Genomic DNA, 15,894 nt, shown 5'->3' on the forward strand with positions numbered 1-15,894 from the left:
CACTGCACGTAGTGCATCCCTAAACTTTGTACTATGTACCAAGCGCACACCGGAACTCTGCACATAGCGCACCCCTGGGTGGAGGGCGATTTTGGGGGGTTGTGTTTGAGTTTCTGCACCTATTTTCTGAGAAAAAAAGCTATATATATATATATATATATATATATATATATATATATATATATATACACACAGTACAGACCAAAAGTTTGGACACACCTTCTCATTCAAAGAGTTTTCTTTATTTTCATGACTATGAAAATTGTAGATTCACACTGAAGGCATCAAAACTATGAATTAACACATTTGGAATTATACATAACAAAAAAGTGTGAAACAACTGAAAATATATTTCATATTCTAGGTTCTTCAAAGTAGCCACATTTTGCTTTGATTACTGCTTGGCACACTCTTGGCATTCTCTTGATGAGCTTCAAGAGGTAGTCACCTGGCGCAGCACCCCATCACTCTCCTTCTTGGTCAAATAGCCCTTACACAGCCTGGAGGTGTGTTTGGGGTCATTGTCCTGTTGAAAAATAAATGATGGTCCAACTAAACGCAAACCGGATGGAAAAGCATGCCGCTGCAAGATGCTGTGGTAGCCATGCTGGTTCAGTATGCCTTCAATTTTGAATAAATCCCCAACAGTGTCACCAGCAAAGCACCCCCACAACATCACACCTCCTCCTCCATGCTTCACGGTGGGAACCAGGCATGTAGAGTCCATCCGTTCACCTTTTCTGCGTCGCACAAAGACACGGGGGTTGGAACCAAAGATCTCAAGTTTGGACTCATCAGACCAAAGCACAGATCTCCACTGGTCTAATGTCCATTCCTTGTGTTCTTTAGCCCAAACAAGTCTCTTCTGCTTGTTGCCTTTCTTTAGCAGTGGTTTCCTAGCAGATATTCTACCATGAAGGCCTGATTCACACAGTCTCCTCCTAACAGTTCTAGAGATGTGTCTGCTGCAAAAGGTGGCTACTTTGAAGAACCTAGAATATGAAATATATTTTCAGTTGTTTCACACTTTTTTTGTTATGTATAATTCCACATGTGTTAATTCATAGTTTTGATGCCTTCAGTGTGAATCTACAATTTTCATAGTCATGAAAAAAAAGAAAACTCTTTGAATGAGAAGGTGTGTCCAAACTTTTGGTCTGTACTGTATATAAACTGTATATATTAGTTTAAAATATACTGTATATACTTTTGACCATGGTAACAGTACTTCCTTTGTGCAGCACTTCCCGGTATTCTCATCAACCTTTTGCTATCATCTTTATGGCTATGTTCCCGTCTGCCTGGGAATGTGGGGTGTTCCCGCCTACCTTTGTGTGTTTCAACTTCCCGTTATGCCCTCTGTAATTTATGCAGTGCTGTACAACTCAAGGGTAGACAGTACAAATACATTACACTTTAATACAGTAGGAATCAGAGGGCCCTGCTCTTTAGAGCTTACAATTAAAGATAAATTCTAATCCAGCAAGGATGGCAGGAGTCCCTCATAATGGGCATAGCAGGTGTGCAGACCCATGCACTCAACTCAGGAAAGGTGGGAACCCCTCAAAATGGGGCACAGCAGGAGTGCAGAACTGGTAACTCAGCACAGAGATGGTAAGAACTCCTCATATTGTCTAAAGCAGGTGTACAAAGCTGCTGACATGGTGTCAGGATGATTGGAACCCTACATAAAAGGCACAACAGGTGTGCAGACCTGGAAATTCAGAACAGGGATGGTGGAAACCCTTCATAATGGGCACCACGGGAGTGCAGACCTAGGAACTCAGTGCAGAGATCTCACCAGAACAGAGATGTTACCAAGAGATAGAAGAGACTGTCATGTTATCACTCCAGCATCTACCATTCAAATATCTGTTTTGCGTAAACTAACTCTTTAAATATTATACTTTTTAAATGATTTTGTATTTTTTTCAAAAATCACTCTGTTTACTTAAGTCTTCGTGAAACTCACTGCTTTGATCTAATGTGCACACCATCAAACCCAACATCAACATTACAGGCAATGAAGAACCTAAACTGAATGAAAACAGGTATCACAATTTATTCCTGATGCTGCAAATGAGTGAGAAGAGGACATGGTGTGTTTTCTTACCTCTGAGCACAAATGTTCATTTTTTAACAAGAAGCCCATCGGCCTGACTAGTGCATTAGACCTAACGTTCCCTTTGTAAACATGACAAATAATACTGAATAGTATAAAAAAAACAGTGGTAAAGTCCTTTTAGGTTAAGCTTCCCAGCTTCACAAAGGAAAAGGCGAATGATCATCTCTTGGGCGGGACGTAACCTCTAGTAGTCATTACAGCGGTCAAGATTTTGTTTGCGTTTTACCTTTTTTTTGGGTGGGGGGGGCTTTATGGATAACCATTCTTAACGCCAATCCTTCCATTCTTTACTATCAAACTGACCAGAACTGATCCTAACAAATCTTGTTTTTCCAGGAAAACATTGCATAGTAATGTTACTCTGGGAAGGGATTACAATTTCACAAGCAGAAAGTGAACATGTCACAGTTTAGATGGCGACGGCCTCATAAGTCCAGACTCATCAATATTCTGTGACCGCTGGCCCGCTCGCAGTTATATTTCTAATTAGAGAAAAACAAGAGACCTGACACCAGGACAAGGAGTAGCCAGATTTTCCCACTGCAAACTTTTTTTTTTATCCGGTGGGCCAAGCTAGATCTCCTTTACTTCCCAAGACGATTTCAGGTATGTCAGCTTTTGGAGACATCTGGAATCCTGCGATCACTGTACTATGTTCACTTTCCAGAGGGATCCCACAGGTGGCTAAAGTCAGTCCGGCCACTATGGTCATGCGGCAGCTCTTATTGTCAACAGTAAGTTTGTTGAACAGCTAGTGTACAGATAACAAGGCATGTCTTTAATTCTTTTATACAGGGGGGAGAATAAAATACAAAAATAGAAAGAAATGCCCTTTGGATCTTTACAAGGTGAACACTGCTATTATGTATATATTTATTTGTCTTTTGCATTAAGCATTAGAAACACAAGTAGTCCTTCGTGGTTTGGCCACCTGCAGGCCAACAGCAAAAGAGCATTTGCTGCCTGAGCTTTAGCGCTGCACTGCTCTCCAACACAGTCTGCTTTGGCTCTGCAGGAAAATGAGAAACAATTCATTTTCTCTCTGCGATCAGATGCTGTTATGGCAATTTGATAGAGACTGAGAGCTTGGCCAAATTTTTGAAGGACGGGCCAACACTGGCACAAGCTGCCCAGCAGATCTTCAGGCCAAATCCTACATCTGTCCCTTCTGCGTTTGTTGTTAGTCTCCTGGAGCCAAGTCTGAGAAAGTGGTTCTAATCCTTACTCCACGTGAAACCTCTGACATTTAATGGAAGGTTAAGTTGGCTGCCCTGTGAGTGAATCTCACAATAAGAGAGACAATGCTAGGTTCATTCTTAGACCAAGAAAACATAAGCCTTGATTGCTAGATCCTGTGCAAATGCAAACGTCTCACGCCCCAGGTTGTTGCTCCACACTCATTCGCAGCTGCCTAAACTTTCAATTATCTCACCTGGGAGAGAAGGGAAAGAACCTAAAGGTTCTTGAAACCCTAAATAAACAATCCAGGGTTTCAATTAAAAATGGCAACCTCCAGCCAACATGGCCGACATAATGCCCTCCAGTTCTTCGTTGCAGACATCAGGCACAAATAATCTCCTCTTCCCCAGTCTTATTAGCTGTTGTTCTCAGCAGTGAGGTATTTGAGAGCTGTGAAGCCATAACGACGGGACATGTCCTGCTGAAACTCTTCCTTCAGTGTCTTCAAACAGATTCTATATTGCTTGTTCGAGCGGAACTTGGTGATATCGAAGCTTGGAGCATGTGGCATATGGATCATGTAGGCATTGGGCAGCACTGTAAATTCATATTCCTACAGTAAGTGTATAAAAGAGCATTATTATTAAGTGTCAACATATTGATCAGAGCTTTATAATCTGGGCTGATCACGAATAACATAAATTTTACTTTAAACATAGAAAGAAAACAATTCATGTAGTTATATGTTCATTCACAAAATAATGCATTCATTTATAAATACAGCTACTGTGAATACTGGATTTTAAGTTGGTATTGATATCTTTCAATCTTCTGTACATCAACACAGGCCATACAGTAGACAGTGCTGACAAGGGATTCCTCCTACCGAGACATTGTATTCTCCCAGGGGGGGCGGGGAAGCTGCTTCTGCTGAGAGAAGTAAATCTTTCAGGCTGGTTGTACCCAAGCTGATCGATTGATCAACTTGGTATATTCAGCCTGCCCACACTATGTTCTAATCTCAGCCGGTTCAGCAGGAACAGCAGATTTGAAACATCTATGGCCGGCCTAAGAGAAGGCAGGACAGCACTGGGAGCCAAGTAGATGTTTAAACTGAGCAGAGGGATACAGTGCCTTGTAAAAGTATTCATACCCCTTGACATTTTGTCACGTTGTATCCAAAAAGGTAAATGTATTTTATTGGGATTGTATGTGATAAACCAACACAAATTGAGCACACAATTGTGAAGTGGAAGGAAAATGATACATGGTTTTCCATTTTTTTTTACAAATAAATATGTGAAAAGTGAGGCGTGCATTTGTATTCGTAAATAACCCCCATTATGTCTCATAGAATATACATTGGTGTGTTTACTTTCCAAAATGGGGTACATTTTTGGGGGCGTTTCAATTGTCCTGGTGCTCCAGGGCCTTCAAAAGTGCAAGAGGTTGTCAAGTAATTAAATGTGTATTTTATGTCCCTAGAACGCCTGACGGTGCTCCCTGCATGTTGGGCTATGTGGCTAGGCTGTAAAAAAGTCTCACACATGTCGCATTGCCATACTCAGGAGGGGTAACAGAATGTATTTTGGGGTGTAATTTGTGGTATGCATATGCTGTGTGTGAGAAATAACCCGTTAATATGACAATTTTGTGAAAGAATTTGCAAAGAATTGTGGGAAAAAAATACAACTTTAAAAAACTTGCAATACCTTATACTAAATAGAGGAGAAAGAAACTGCCGCTCCAGGTGAGTGGTATACTAAATACCTTGGGATGTCTACTTTCCAAAAAGTTATTGGGGGGGTATTTGTACTTTCCTGGCTTGTTAGTATCTCAAGAAATGAGACCATCAGTACATCGGGTGTGATCAATTTTCAGTGATTTGCACCATAACTTGTAGACTCTAACTTTCACAAAGACCAAATAATATACACTGACTTGGGTTATTTTACCAAAGATATGTAGCAGTATAAATTTTTGCCAAAATTTATGAAGAAAAATTTCTAATTTGCTAAATTTTCTAACAGACATTTTTGGTCTTTTTTAATTCATAGCGCAACAAATAAAAAAAAACAGTGGTGATTAAATACCACCCAAAAAAAAAAAAAAGGAGAAAATAGGAAAGGAAAAAAAAAAAAGAAAAAATGAAAAGAAAGAAAAAAAAAGGGAGAGAAATAAACATAATGCAAAATACCACAGATGATGCAAAACTGTAAATGGAGACGAAGGCAAGCATTAAACTATGAGCTGGTCTCTAGTGCTCGGTTAAAGCTGAAGTGGTAAAAAAATAAATAAAAAAAATACCACCAAAAGAAAGCTCTATTTGTGTGGAAAAAAGCACTAAAAATGTCATATGGGTACAATGTTGAATAATTGTATTGAGTAATTGTCATTCAAAATGTGAGAACACTGAAAGCTGAAAATTGATCTGGTTAGGAAGTGGTTAAAGCAGGGTTCGGTTATAAAAAAATATCCCAAGCTTTGAATATCTCACAAAGCACTGCTCAATCCATCATCTGAAAATGAAAAGAGTATGGCACAACTGCAAACCTACCAAGACATGGCCGTCCACGTCAACGGACAGGCCGGGCAAGGAGAGCATTCATCAGAGAAGCAGCCAAGAGGCCAAGAGGCCCATGGTAACTCTAGAGGAGCTGCAGAGATCCACAGCTCAGGTCGGAGAAGCTTTCTACAGGACAACTATTAGTCGTGCACTCCACAAATCTGGCCTTTATGGAAGAGAGGCAAGAAGAAAGCCATAAGAATTCCTGTTTTCAGTTTCCGAGAAGCCATGTGGGGGACACAGCAAACATGTGGAAGAAGTTGTTCTGGTCAGATGAGACCAAAACTGAACTTTTTGGCCTAAAAGCAAAACACTATTGGCCAGATTCACGTAGAGGCGCGTATCTTTATGCCGGCGTAGCGCATCCCATTTGCACTACGCCGACGTAACATAGTGAGGCAAGTACTTTATTCACAAAGCACTTGCCTCCTAAGTTACGTTGGCGTAGCACAAATGGCCCAGCGTAACCCCGCCTAATTCAAAATAGGCAGGTAGGGGGGCGTGCTCCATGTAAATTACCCGTGACCCCATGAAAATGAGGGCCGTTGGTACGGCGCATGCGCGCACATGCTCAGAATCACGTCGCAAATACTCCTTGCTTTCGACGTGAACGTAACCTACGCCCAGTCCCATTCACGTACGCTTACGCAAACGACGTAAAATTCGACGGCACTTCCGACATCCATACCTTGCATGGGCTGCGCCATCTTTTTGGTGGTTTATCTTTACGCCTGAAAAACACCTTACGTAAACGGCGTAGCTTACTGCGACGGGCGTGCGTACGTTCGTGAATAAGCGTATCTTTCTCATTTACATATTCTAGGCGTAAATCAACGTACACGCCCCTAGCGGCCAGCGTAAATATGCAGCTAAGATACGACGGCGTAGGAGACTTACGCCAGTCGTATCTTAGCAACAGAGAAGCGTATCTCAGTTTGAGAATACGCTTAAAGATACGACGGCACGCATTCGGACTTACGACGGCGTATCTACTGATACGCCGTCGTAAGTCTTTAAGAATCTGGCTATTGGTGTGGTGAAAAACTAACACTGCCCATCATTCTGAACACACCATCCCCACAATGAAACATGGTGGTGGCAGCAGGGACAGGAAAGCTGGTCAGAGTTGATGGGAAGATGAATGGAGCCAAATACAGGGAAATCTTAGAAGAAAACCTGTTTTTGCAAAAGACTTCAGACTGGGGCAGAGGTTCACCTTCCAGCAGGACAACGACCCTAAACATACAGCCAGAGCGACAATGGAATGGTTTAGATCAAATTGCACATATTCATGTGTTAGAATGGCCCAGTCAAAGTCCAGACCTAAATCTAATTGAGAATCTGTAGCATGACTTAAAAATTGCTGTTCACAGATGCTCTCCATCCAATCTGACAGAGCTTGAGCTATTTAGCACAGAAGAATGGGCAAAAATGTCAGGTTCTAGATGTGCAAAGCTGGTAGAGACATCCACAAAAAGACTTGCAGCTATAATTGCAGTAAAAGGTGGTTCTACAAAGTATTGATTCAGGGGGGCTGAATACAAATGCACGCCACACTTTTCAGATATTTATTTGTAACAAATTTTGAAAACCGTTTATCATTTTCCTTCTACTTCACAAGGATGTGCCACTTTGTGTTGGTCTATCACATAAAACCCCATTAAAAATCCATTTACGTTTTTGACAAAATGTGGAAAACTTCAAGGGGTATGAATACTTTTTCAAGGCACTGTAACTCATCACTGCACTGCTCCTAAGTCTTCAGTGTCCAGTCACAGGCTGGGGGTGGGTAGGTGACCAGGCTGTACTGCTTAACTGCATTAGAGAAAAGTCAGGTCACCAACTTGGCTCTGTAGTCCGGTTGGGCAGTTTTTATGTCAGGACTGGATGGACAGAAGTACAAAACCTTTTCAGGTAAAAGAGCTTCTACATATGCATTTAAACATTGGATTTATTTGTTTATTTAGCATTAAATAAAAAACATGGGGACTACAGGTTGCACACTTTTTACGGTAGGATCTTATGTTCTAATGGAAATGTTGAGAAGCAACCAAGGAGCTGAATTATAAGCAACAGAAACATAACATAAATAATGTTTATACCTCAACATACTGTATATACATACACTGATATAAGACCCACTTAGTTATAGATGCATATTGTTCTGTAAATATTTAGCATTATTATTATTTAATTTGAAGTCCACCATATTTAAAGCAAACCTGTGCTTTTCCCATGCAAAGCAAAGTAACAGGTTCACTTTAATAGTTCCACCTGCTGCTTTTTCACCTTCTTCCCCTCACCCAGAGCAAGCCAGAAGCAGAGGCAGGCCATACACAAAGCGAGTTTCATTCCTGAAAATACGGGTTGCAGGTAAGAATGCTCGATTCTTCCGTCAATACAGAAAGTGTTATTAGGGCAATCTGTTCGGCTGAGCTATTGTATTGATCAACTTGAGTACAATCAGCCTGCCAGATTTTACATACGATTATCATAAATTTCTAGCAATAATCACTGTCTTCTCCCTGCGGGGATGGCTTCCCCTGCCGGGAGAAGACAGTGATTATCGCTAGTGGCTATAGCAGCCACTAGCTTTAATCGTATGTACAATTCGGCAGGCTGATTGTACCGGAGTTGATTGATCGATCGATCAACTTGGTACATCCAGCCTGCCTTTACATGTTCAAATCTTGGGTCGGATCCTGCTGAACTGGCCAAGATTTGAACCGTCTATGACTGGCCTTAGGGCTGAGGACTCACTGTCCCTTGTAATGTGTTCCTGAATGACCAATCACCTAGCACCAGCAATGTCATGATGCAAGGAGGGGATAGAGGCACATCTTTCCTGATGTTAGGAGAACCTGGTATGTTTTTCGATCTTATTTTAAGGGAAATAAAAGAAGAGGTTCCACTGGTGGGGTTGCGTGGAGAAAGTACATGTTTAAAGATAAACCAAAAATATACATTTTGCTTGAAATATGTGTAAAGTTTCCCGGGCATACCCAACAACCATAATAATAATAATTTGTTGTAAACCTATTAATCATGACTTCTTTCTGGAAAGAGAAGTCACAACAGTGACTATGTTGCCAGGTTTTACTCATCTGTCTCAATGCCTGCTCCTCCACAATTTGCTTTTCCAAAGTGAAAGTACAGCAGCAGCTGTTTGCTTTCAAATTCTCTGTCTCTTATTGAAATTCAGTAAGGCCTGCTAAACAGTGGATGGAAAAAGGGAGGGGGGGAGGGAGTCCTTGCTATTGCACAATCAGCTATGTAAATGTGTAATATGTAAATTTCAGCCGACTAAAAAGAAAATGTTATTTCTCAGCGCTTCAAAACCACTCCACGGCCCCTTTAAGTGATACAAGTAAAAAAAAACTCCCCCAAAAGCAAGGAAAAAGATGTAGGTGTTACCTGTGCATCCAGCTCCATAATATGGGCCACTTTGTTCCACCCAAACCCAACAAATCTTCGGTCATACTCTGCGCAGTTCCGCCTGACGACCACGTATGGTTCAAAATCTGCTTCCCATTCCACCTTGTAAGGGGTCGTCGCAGTCCGCCATTTTGCAAAGTTAGTGGGGGCGTGGCCTTTGGTCCAGACATGGTACCTGTGGCAAAGAGCCCATAATATGTAAGATTAAGAGCAAGAGTTTCAAAGTCCCACACTGGGCTGCGGTTAAATTTACCCGTGACATGGAGTCTTCCAGGCACTACATCGGTTAAACGTTTGTTTGGCTCGGAGGGACTAAGTATGTGACGCTAATCTGTACGAACGTTCTACCACATATGATCTTAGCCATGGTAGTGATGGGGCTATATGCCTGACCATCGCACCCTTCATGAGTTTGTTGGACATCCCATTCCAAAACCTTGAACAATAATATGGGATTGGCTCAGCTTTGCAGTTATAACAGCTTCCAATCTTCTAGGAAGGCTTTCCACAAGATTTTGGAGAGTGTAAAAATTAATGCTCATTCAGTCAAAGCAGCATTCGAGAGGTCAGGTACTTTCATATTGGATAAAAAGACTTGGTTTGCCAACAGTGTTTCAGTTCACCTTAAAAGTGTTCATTAGGGTTGAGGACCAGACTTTGCATGACACTTGAAATCCTTCACACCAGACTCATGTCTTTTTGGAGTTGGCTTTGTGCACAGAGGCACAGTCATAGTGGAAATAGATTTAGGTCTTTCCTAAATGGTACCCTCAAGGTTAGAAGCACACAATTGTTTGTGTGATCTACAGTAGATCTCCCTAATAAAAACCTTGGGATTCAAAAGTAATCGCCAATGATTGAACATGCTGATACCCAGGCCTGTCGCTACAGGACAGGCAAAACAAACAATTGCTTGGAGCCCCGAGCTGGCCTGGGGCCCCCAACTTTCCCTTCCCAGGCTGTAGCGTGGCCGAGCTCCTCTTCCTTCCACCTGGAGTCCTGTCAGTCTGACCGGGTACCGCGCGTGGTACAATAGATTCAGTTTGTTTGCTGTTCCCGGCCGGACTGACAGGAAGTGCACACTGAGTGCTCACTTCCTTTCAGTCTGGATGGGAAGACAGGAAACTGAATCTCCTGTACCACGCGCGGTACCCGGCACTATCTGATAGGGAAGAGGAGCTCGGCCACGCTACAGCGGCAGCCTACAGGGAAGAACGGGAGGTAAGAATAGAAAAAAAATGAGTGTAGCGTTAACATAGGCTTTGCATGCGGGCCCCCATTTTGCTTGGGGCCCCCAAATTCCTTCAAACTGCCCTGCTGATACCTACCCCACAGTGAAATAATAGTTATGGGCAGACTAATCCTTTGTTTTAAAAGAATTCAGGCACTTTCCGTTTTATTTTTTTTTCCACTGATGGAAATAAAAATTAAAGTCATGCAGCCTCTGTTTTTTCCCCCCTGTATTATTCTCTAAGACTTTTGCCAGATGTTGGAGGGAAGCAGCTAGGCTTTAATTTGCATCAGATTTTGACAACAGCATCTTGCTGAGTTGTGCTAAGAACCTGGCTGTACATCAAGGTCTAGAAAGTAAATTGTAACTCTGTCACCTCTTCCCGCCATGCCCTGTATAAGCCTCTGCTAATTACACACAGTGCCAGGCTTACCAGCTGTAGCCCATGCAACAGAGACATTCACTGGACACACTTCGACCCGTTAGCATCAGGAGGGATCGAGATTTGTGACATACAACATAACAGTTTGTGCCTTCTGGGCTGTAGCCTGAGAAGGGGAAGATGTTTTGGAAGCGAAGCTTGAGAAACGTTTATTCGGAGCCAGGAATAAATGACAGCATCTGCTGCAAATATGTAAAGTCCCAGATATTTTCCTTAGGCAAACATATTTTAGCACTGCCACTCAAAGATGCAGCTGAAGTCTTAGTACTCTATGCAAGTTTCCTAATCAGTGTGACAGCACGGCTTGGTTCTTGACCCTATTTAGCTTTGTGCCACTTCATATAAAAACAAAAACAAAGAAAAAACACCTACACCCACAACTTATTTCAGAGTGGCCACCGTGGGTTCAGGCCTGTAGACGTTTATCTCTTAAACTTCAGAGCTAAGACTTTTCTGCAGCAATTTGCATCCGTCCCTGTCCAAAACACAAGAGTACCATAGTAAAGGTGATAATCTCAATAATCTGATATTTCAGTTTTATGGGATTGCTGGCTAATTCAGACACATTCGGGTTTCTTATTTCTTTCAGAGACTTTTATATTGAAAGCATCAGTGGGCTGGCTTTTTACATGTCTTGGATACTCCAGCAGCGAGGTCTCTTTGCCATAACGACTCTGTCCACCTGAGAGTTTTGTCAGTTCCCGCCCACCTTTGTGTGTTCCAAACCTCTTATAATTCCCATAATATAAAATAAGTAAAACTCTATCAAGGATGATGAGAGCCCTTTATAATGGAAACAGCAGGTATACAAATCTGACTGTCAGGTAATTTAACTTCAGCATCTACCAAACACTGAAAATAACAGTTATGGTTAGAATGACATTTAAAATATGCTAAGGCCTGGTTCACACATATGCAGGTTGCATATTCCAGGTGCATTTTGCATTTTTCAATACACGTTTTTGATCTATTGAAGTCTATGGAACCAAAAACCAGAAAAAAGTCCCTGTCCCTTTCCATAAAATGCACAGATGTGAATATGACCTATAAGAAACCATGTTAAATGGACTGTAGTGTGTTTCTGTAAAAAACTGAAAACGCACTAAAAAAATGCATTAATGTGAACCAGGCCTAAATGTCCAAAAGCATGTGGATGTTTGACAAGTTTGGTGTGGAGGAAATTGAGTAGCCTATACAAAGCCTTGACTTCAAAACTATGGAACACTCTTGGGTTGAATTGGAATGACGATTACAGGCCAGGTCTTCTCATTTTTTGCAGAAACACACTACAGTCCATTTAACATGGTTTCCTATAGGTCACGTTCACATCTGTGCATCAATAACTGACCTCACAAATGCTCTTTTGGCTGAATGGGCACACCTTTCCCCATACACTTCAACATTTTGTAGAAAGCTTTCCTAGAAGAATGGAGACTGTTATAGCCACACGAGGGGGATGAGGAGGGGCAACTTCATATTAATTTTTATGATTTTGGAATGGGATGTCCAACAAGCTCGTATAGGTGATAGTCAGGTGTCCATGAACATTTGGCCATATAGTGTTCCTCCACCAATGTTCCCAATTTAGTCCAGGTACAAACTTAAAATATGATACCATTCTTGCCTGATTTAGTAAAGAAAATACAAAAAACGAAACCAGTTATGAGAGCGTGACATTTGTTATGGTCATGAGAGAGAGATGGGTATATAAGTTATAGCAATTAAATCTGTCATCAAAATAAACTCATATTTTCAACAGTAATAAGAAACCAGCAGGTACCTAGCTTGCTAAACAATTTGTTTTAGGAGGAATATTCCTTTGAATGTTTCTCAGCTCATTGACCTTCAAAGAAGAGCAAAGTTAGCTGAGCTTAGAGGGACTGCTTGTTAAAGGATCAGTTCCCCTTTTAAAAAATAAATAAATAAATGCACATCTTTTTACAGGTAAAAAATGTGCATTTATTATTTATTTTACTTGGAGTCTCCATCAGTAGATTGCCGGTACCATGCAGCACTCCTGCAGACTTGTCTGTGTATCTGTCTGTTTGTACCTTATACTGGACAGGCAGATACACACTGACAGGAAGAGATAATGAACTACCAGAGCGCTCAGCACCATGGTAGTTCATTGAGAGCTACAAGCTGGCAAAATAGTGGCAGCAAGTGGGAGGAGACTATCCCCTGCTTGCTGTCACTAGAGGCAGCGGAGGGGGTAGCGACTGCAGTAGTGGGAACATATTACATGTTCCACCCTAAAAACGGGTGAAACATGTAGCATGTTCCCAAAGGTGAACATATCCTTTAAGAATAAGTGCTGTCACAGCAGCTTGTGCAGTTTTAGGCATATCTATTTGCAACACCTCCCTTTACAACCATTCAGTCCTAACAAGAACGATTTCAGATGACAGTTCAGGCCCGACAAAGGTTTTAGGTTCCCTTAAAGTTGAACAGCTTAAAGCTGTATATTGCTGAACATTCTCTGTTTTAGAATAAGTATTGTGGAACTTAAAGCAATAATTAAGTAGAAAAAAAATGTCCCTCTGCAAGTTAATGGCATAATGTGCTAGCACATTATGAAAGACTTACCTGCCCGCAGAGAGGGCTTCCATGTTCACCCGGTCTTCCCTCCAGGTTTGCAGGCTCTGGCTGTTTGAATGGCCAAACCACAATAATGTCACTCCCATGAATGTGCACAGGAGTCACGGCCGTGTCACAGAGCTCTGGATTGATGACACATTTACTGTGCTCTAAATTCAGAGCGCAGTACGCATGCACCAGTGACGTCACCGGCTGCAAAACATGCAAATATCTCTAACAATGCACGTTTAGGAGATATTCATTTTACCTACAGGTAAGCTTTCTTATAAGTTTACCTGTAGGTAAAAGTGACAAAGCGGAGCACTTTAAATACCTCTTTTTGTTTGGGAACCTTTTTAGAGCCATATACTAACCTAAAGGTGAATAGAGTCCCCATATCCAGCATGGACAACAGTTCTGCTTTAGACTTAGGGAATGAGAGCCGGTAGCGAAGAGTTTCAAAGGCTGGGATGATCAAAGCTTTCTTGGTGTTCGCCATATCTAGCTGCACAATGGATTTCCTGCAATGAGAGTTGAAGAAAAGGATTAAAATGCTGCACAAGAAGTTTTCACACATGATGAAACCCAACTTTTCTCATTAGTTTTATCTCATTGCACTTTACAAACCAGGGGATCAGATCCCTCCCCCACATCATAGAGCTTTTTGAAGTGTTATATTGCCTAAAGCTGAGTTCCACCCAAAAGTGGAGTGGGTGCTTAGTTTTGAGTGGGACTTCCCGTTTCCGACTAGGTGACTCCTCCTCTCCCCCCAGGCACCACAGATAGTGTAACGTTCAGCCAGGCACTTTGAGTGTGTACACGGAGACGCTACTGTGGAGGATTGTATATGTGATTTTATCAGTTTTTTTTTATCTTGTAAGTGTAACCTTTTTTTGAGGGCTTTGAATAAATTGGTATACGGAGAACACTATGGTTTCTGTATTTATCATTTACATGTCCTGAACTCATGGAATCTTGAGCAAAGCTGGGAGGTGATTTGTTTTCCTGGATGCAAGTGTGCTGAGTTACCACTAGAAAGGAGCAGTCTGCAGATTGCTTGATTACCCACCATTGATTACTAAGAGGAGGAGATCGTAAAGGACTCGTAAAGAGACCTATTTATGAGTTTTAACTCATCTGGGAGGTGAGCGTGCATTTTTACTTGTGGTGGTGTGCACTCCTTTTGAGGACGAACAATCACTGTGGTGGATTTGTGTGGAAACACTGATTATAAGAAGAGTTTTTTCATCCAATGGTCTATATATTATTTATGTGTATGATTTATTAATTATATATATTTGCACCTGTATTTAATTTAATATACATGGCGCTATATAACTACCTGTAATAAATGAAATAATACATTTAGCAGCGGTGGTAATACCATTGGTAAATGTTCCACTTCCCACTACAGGTGGAGACTTGGCTGTACCTCAGTCTAAACCAGAGTTTGGACCAAACCAGCAGCTACTGCAGATGCATGGATTTTGTTAGTCTTGTCCACCTAGTACAGAAAGATCCTTATTGACTGGATCAATAGGTATAAAAACAAGTCCCTCAATTGCATAGACAAAGATTAATACCAGAATTTTTGTTTGGAAGTTTACATACTTCAGCCAGAGACGATCCCCCCCACATAACCCCTACACACCTAAAATATTCCAGACATTATTTTAGATCAGAATATATGGCAAAACAAGTCAATCTGACTGAACGTATGGCGTCATCTTCCCTGTACAGACTATGACTAAAGACAGACTGTGAAGAAATTACTAAAAATAAACTGTGATTCACCGGAGACTCGCAGTTCAAGTCTATACCACAAGTGGGCACTCTGGGTTAACGGAAGGCACAATATCGACATACCGTTTTCTTGTGCTAGACACATAGTTATATAATTATATTTTCCCAAAGGGGTGAAGATCAAAGACAAACTGTGCTGAATAGCGTAGGACTGGCCCGAGACAATATTGCGAGGATGTGTTTTGTCTGTTCTAACTGTGATTTCAATATGTGTTTACAGACAAATTACTGCAAGTGGAAAACATCAATTTCCAGGATAATCCTTCACTAATACATTATTACGCTCATTTTTTTCTGCCTACAACATCCCAAATCATCCTCTTGCAAGCTATTCTACATTACTGCTTTTTCTTTGAATTTCTAAGAAGGAACTGAAATGCAAGAAATAAACAAATTCTCCCGCTAAGAGAATCATCCACGCCATAGCTGCTGCAACCACAGACTGCTTTGTAGCTTGCCCTCAGAAAAAAAGAGCTGTCTGAGGTCAACACCTAGAACTGCAAACTAGACAGATGGCTGTGTGCGGTCCATATCCA

The 15,894-nt window shown here is 41.4% G+C and overlaps 1 protein-coding gene across 1 annotated transcript in view; it reads right to left on the reverse strand.

Annotated features, from left to right (window-relative positions):
- Nucleotides 1–2,042: 2,042 nt before the first annotated feature.
- LARGE1 (LARGE xylosyl- and glucuronyltransferase 1) overlaps nucleotides 2,043–15,894 on the reverse strand; it is a 611,138-nt gene continuing 597,286 nt past the window's right edge. Inside the window, exons 13-15 of the mRNA XM_040345658.1 lie at nucleotides 13,930–14,076; nucleotides 9,285–9,480; nucleotides 2,043–3,917 (exon numbers count right to left, since the gene is read on the reverse strand). Coding sequence (XP_040201592.1) covers nucleotides 3,720–3,917; nucleotides 9,285–9,480; nucleotides 13,930–14,076 — 541 coding nt within the window. The 3' untranslated portion in view covers nucleotides 2,043–3,719. The remainder of the gene's footprint in view (nucleotides 3,918–9,284; nucleotides 9,481–13,929; nucleotides 14,077–15,894) is intronic.

This window comes from Rana temporaria, chromosome 3 (assembly GCF_905171775.1).
Source record: "Rana temporaria chromosome 3, aRanTem1.1, whole genome shotgun sequence".
Classification (NCBI taxonomy): domain Eukaryota; kingdom Metazoa; phylum Chordata; class Amphibia; order Anura; family Ranidae; genus Rana; species Rana temporaria.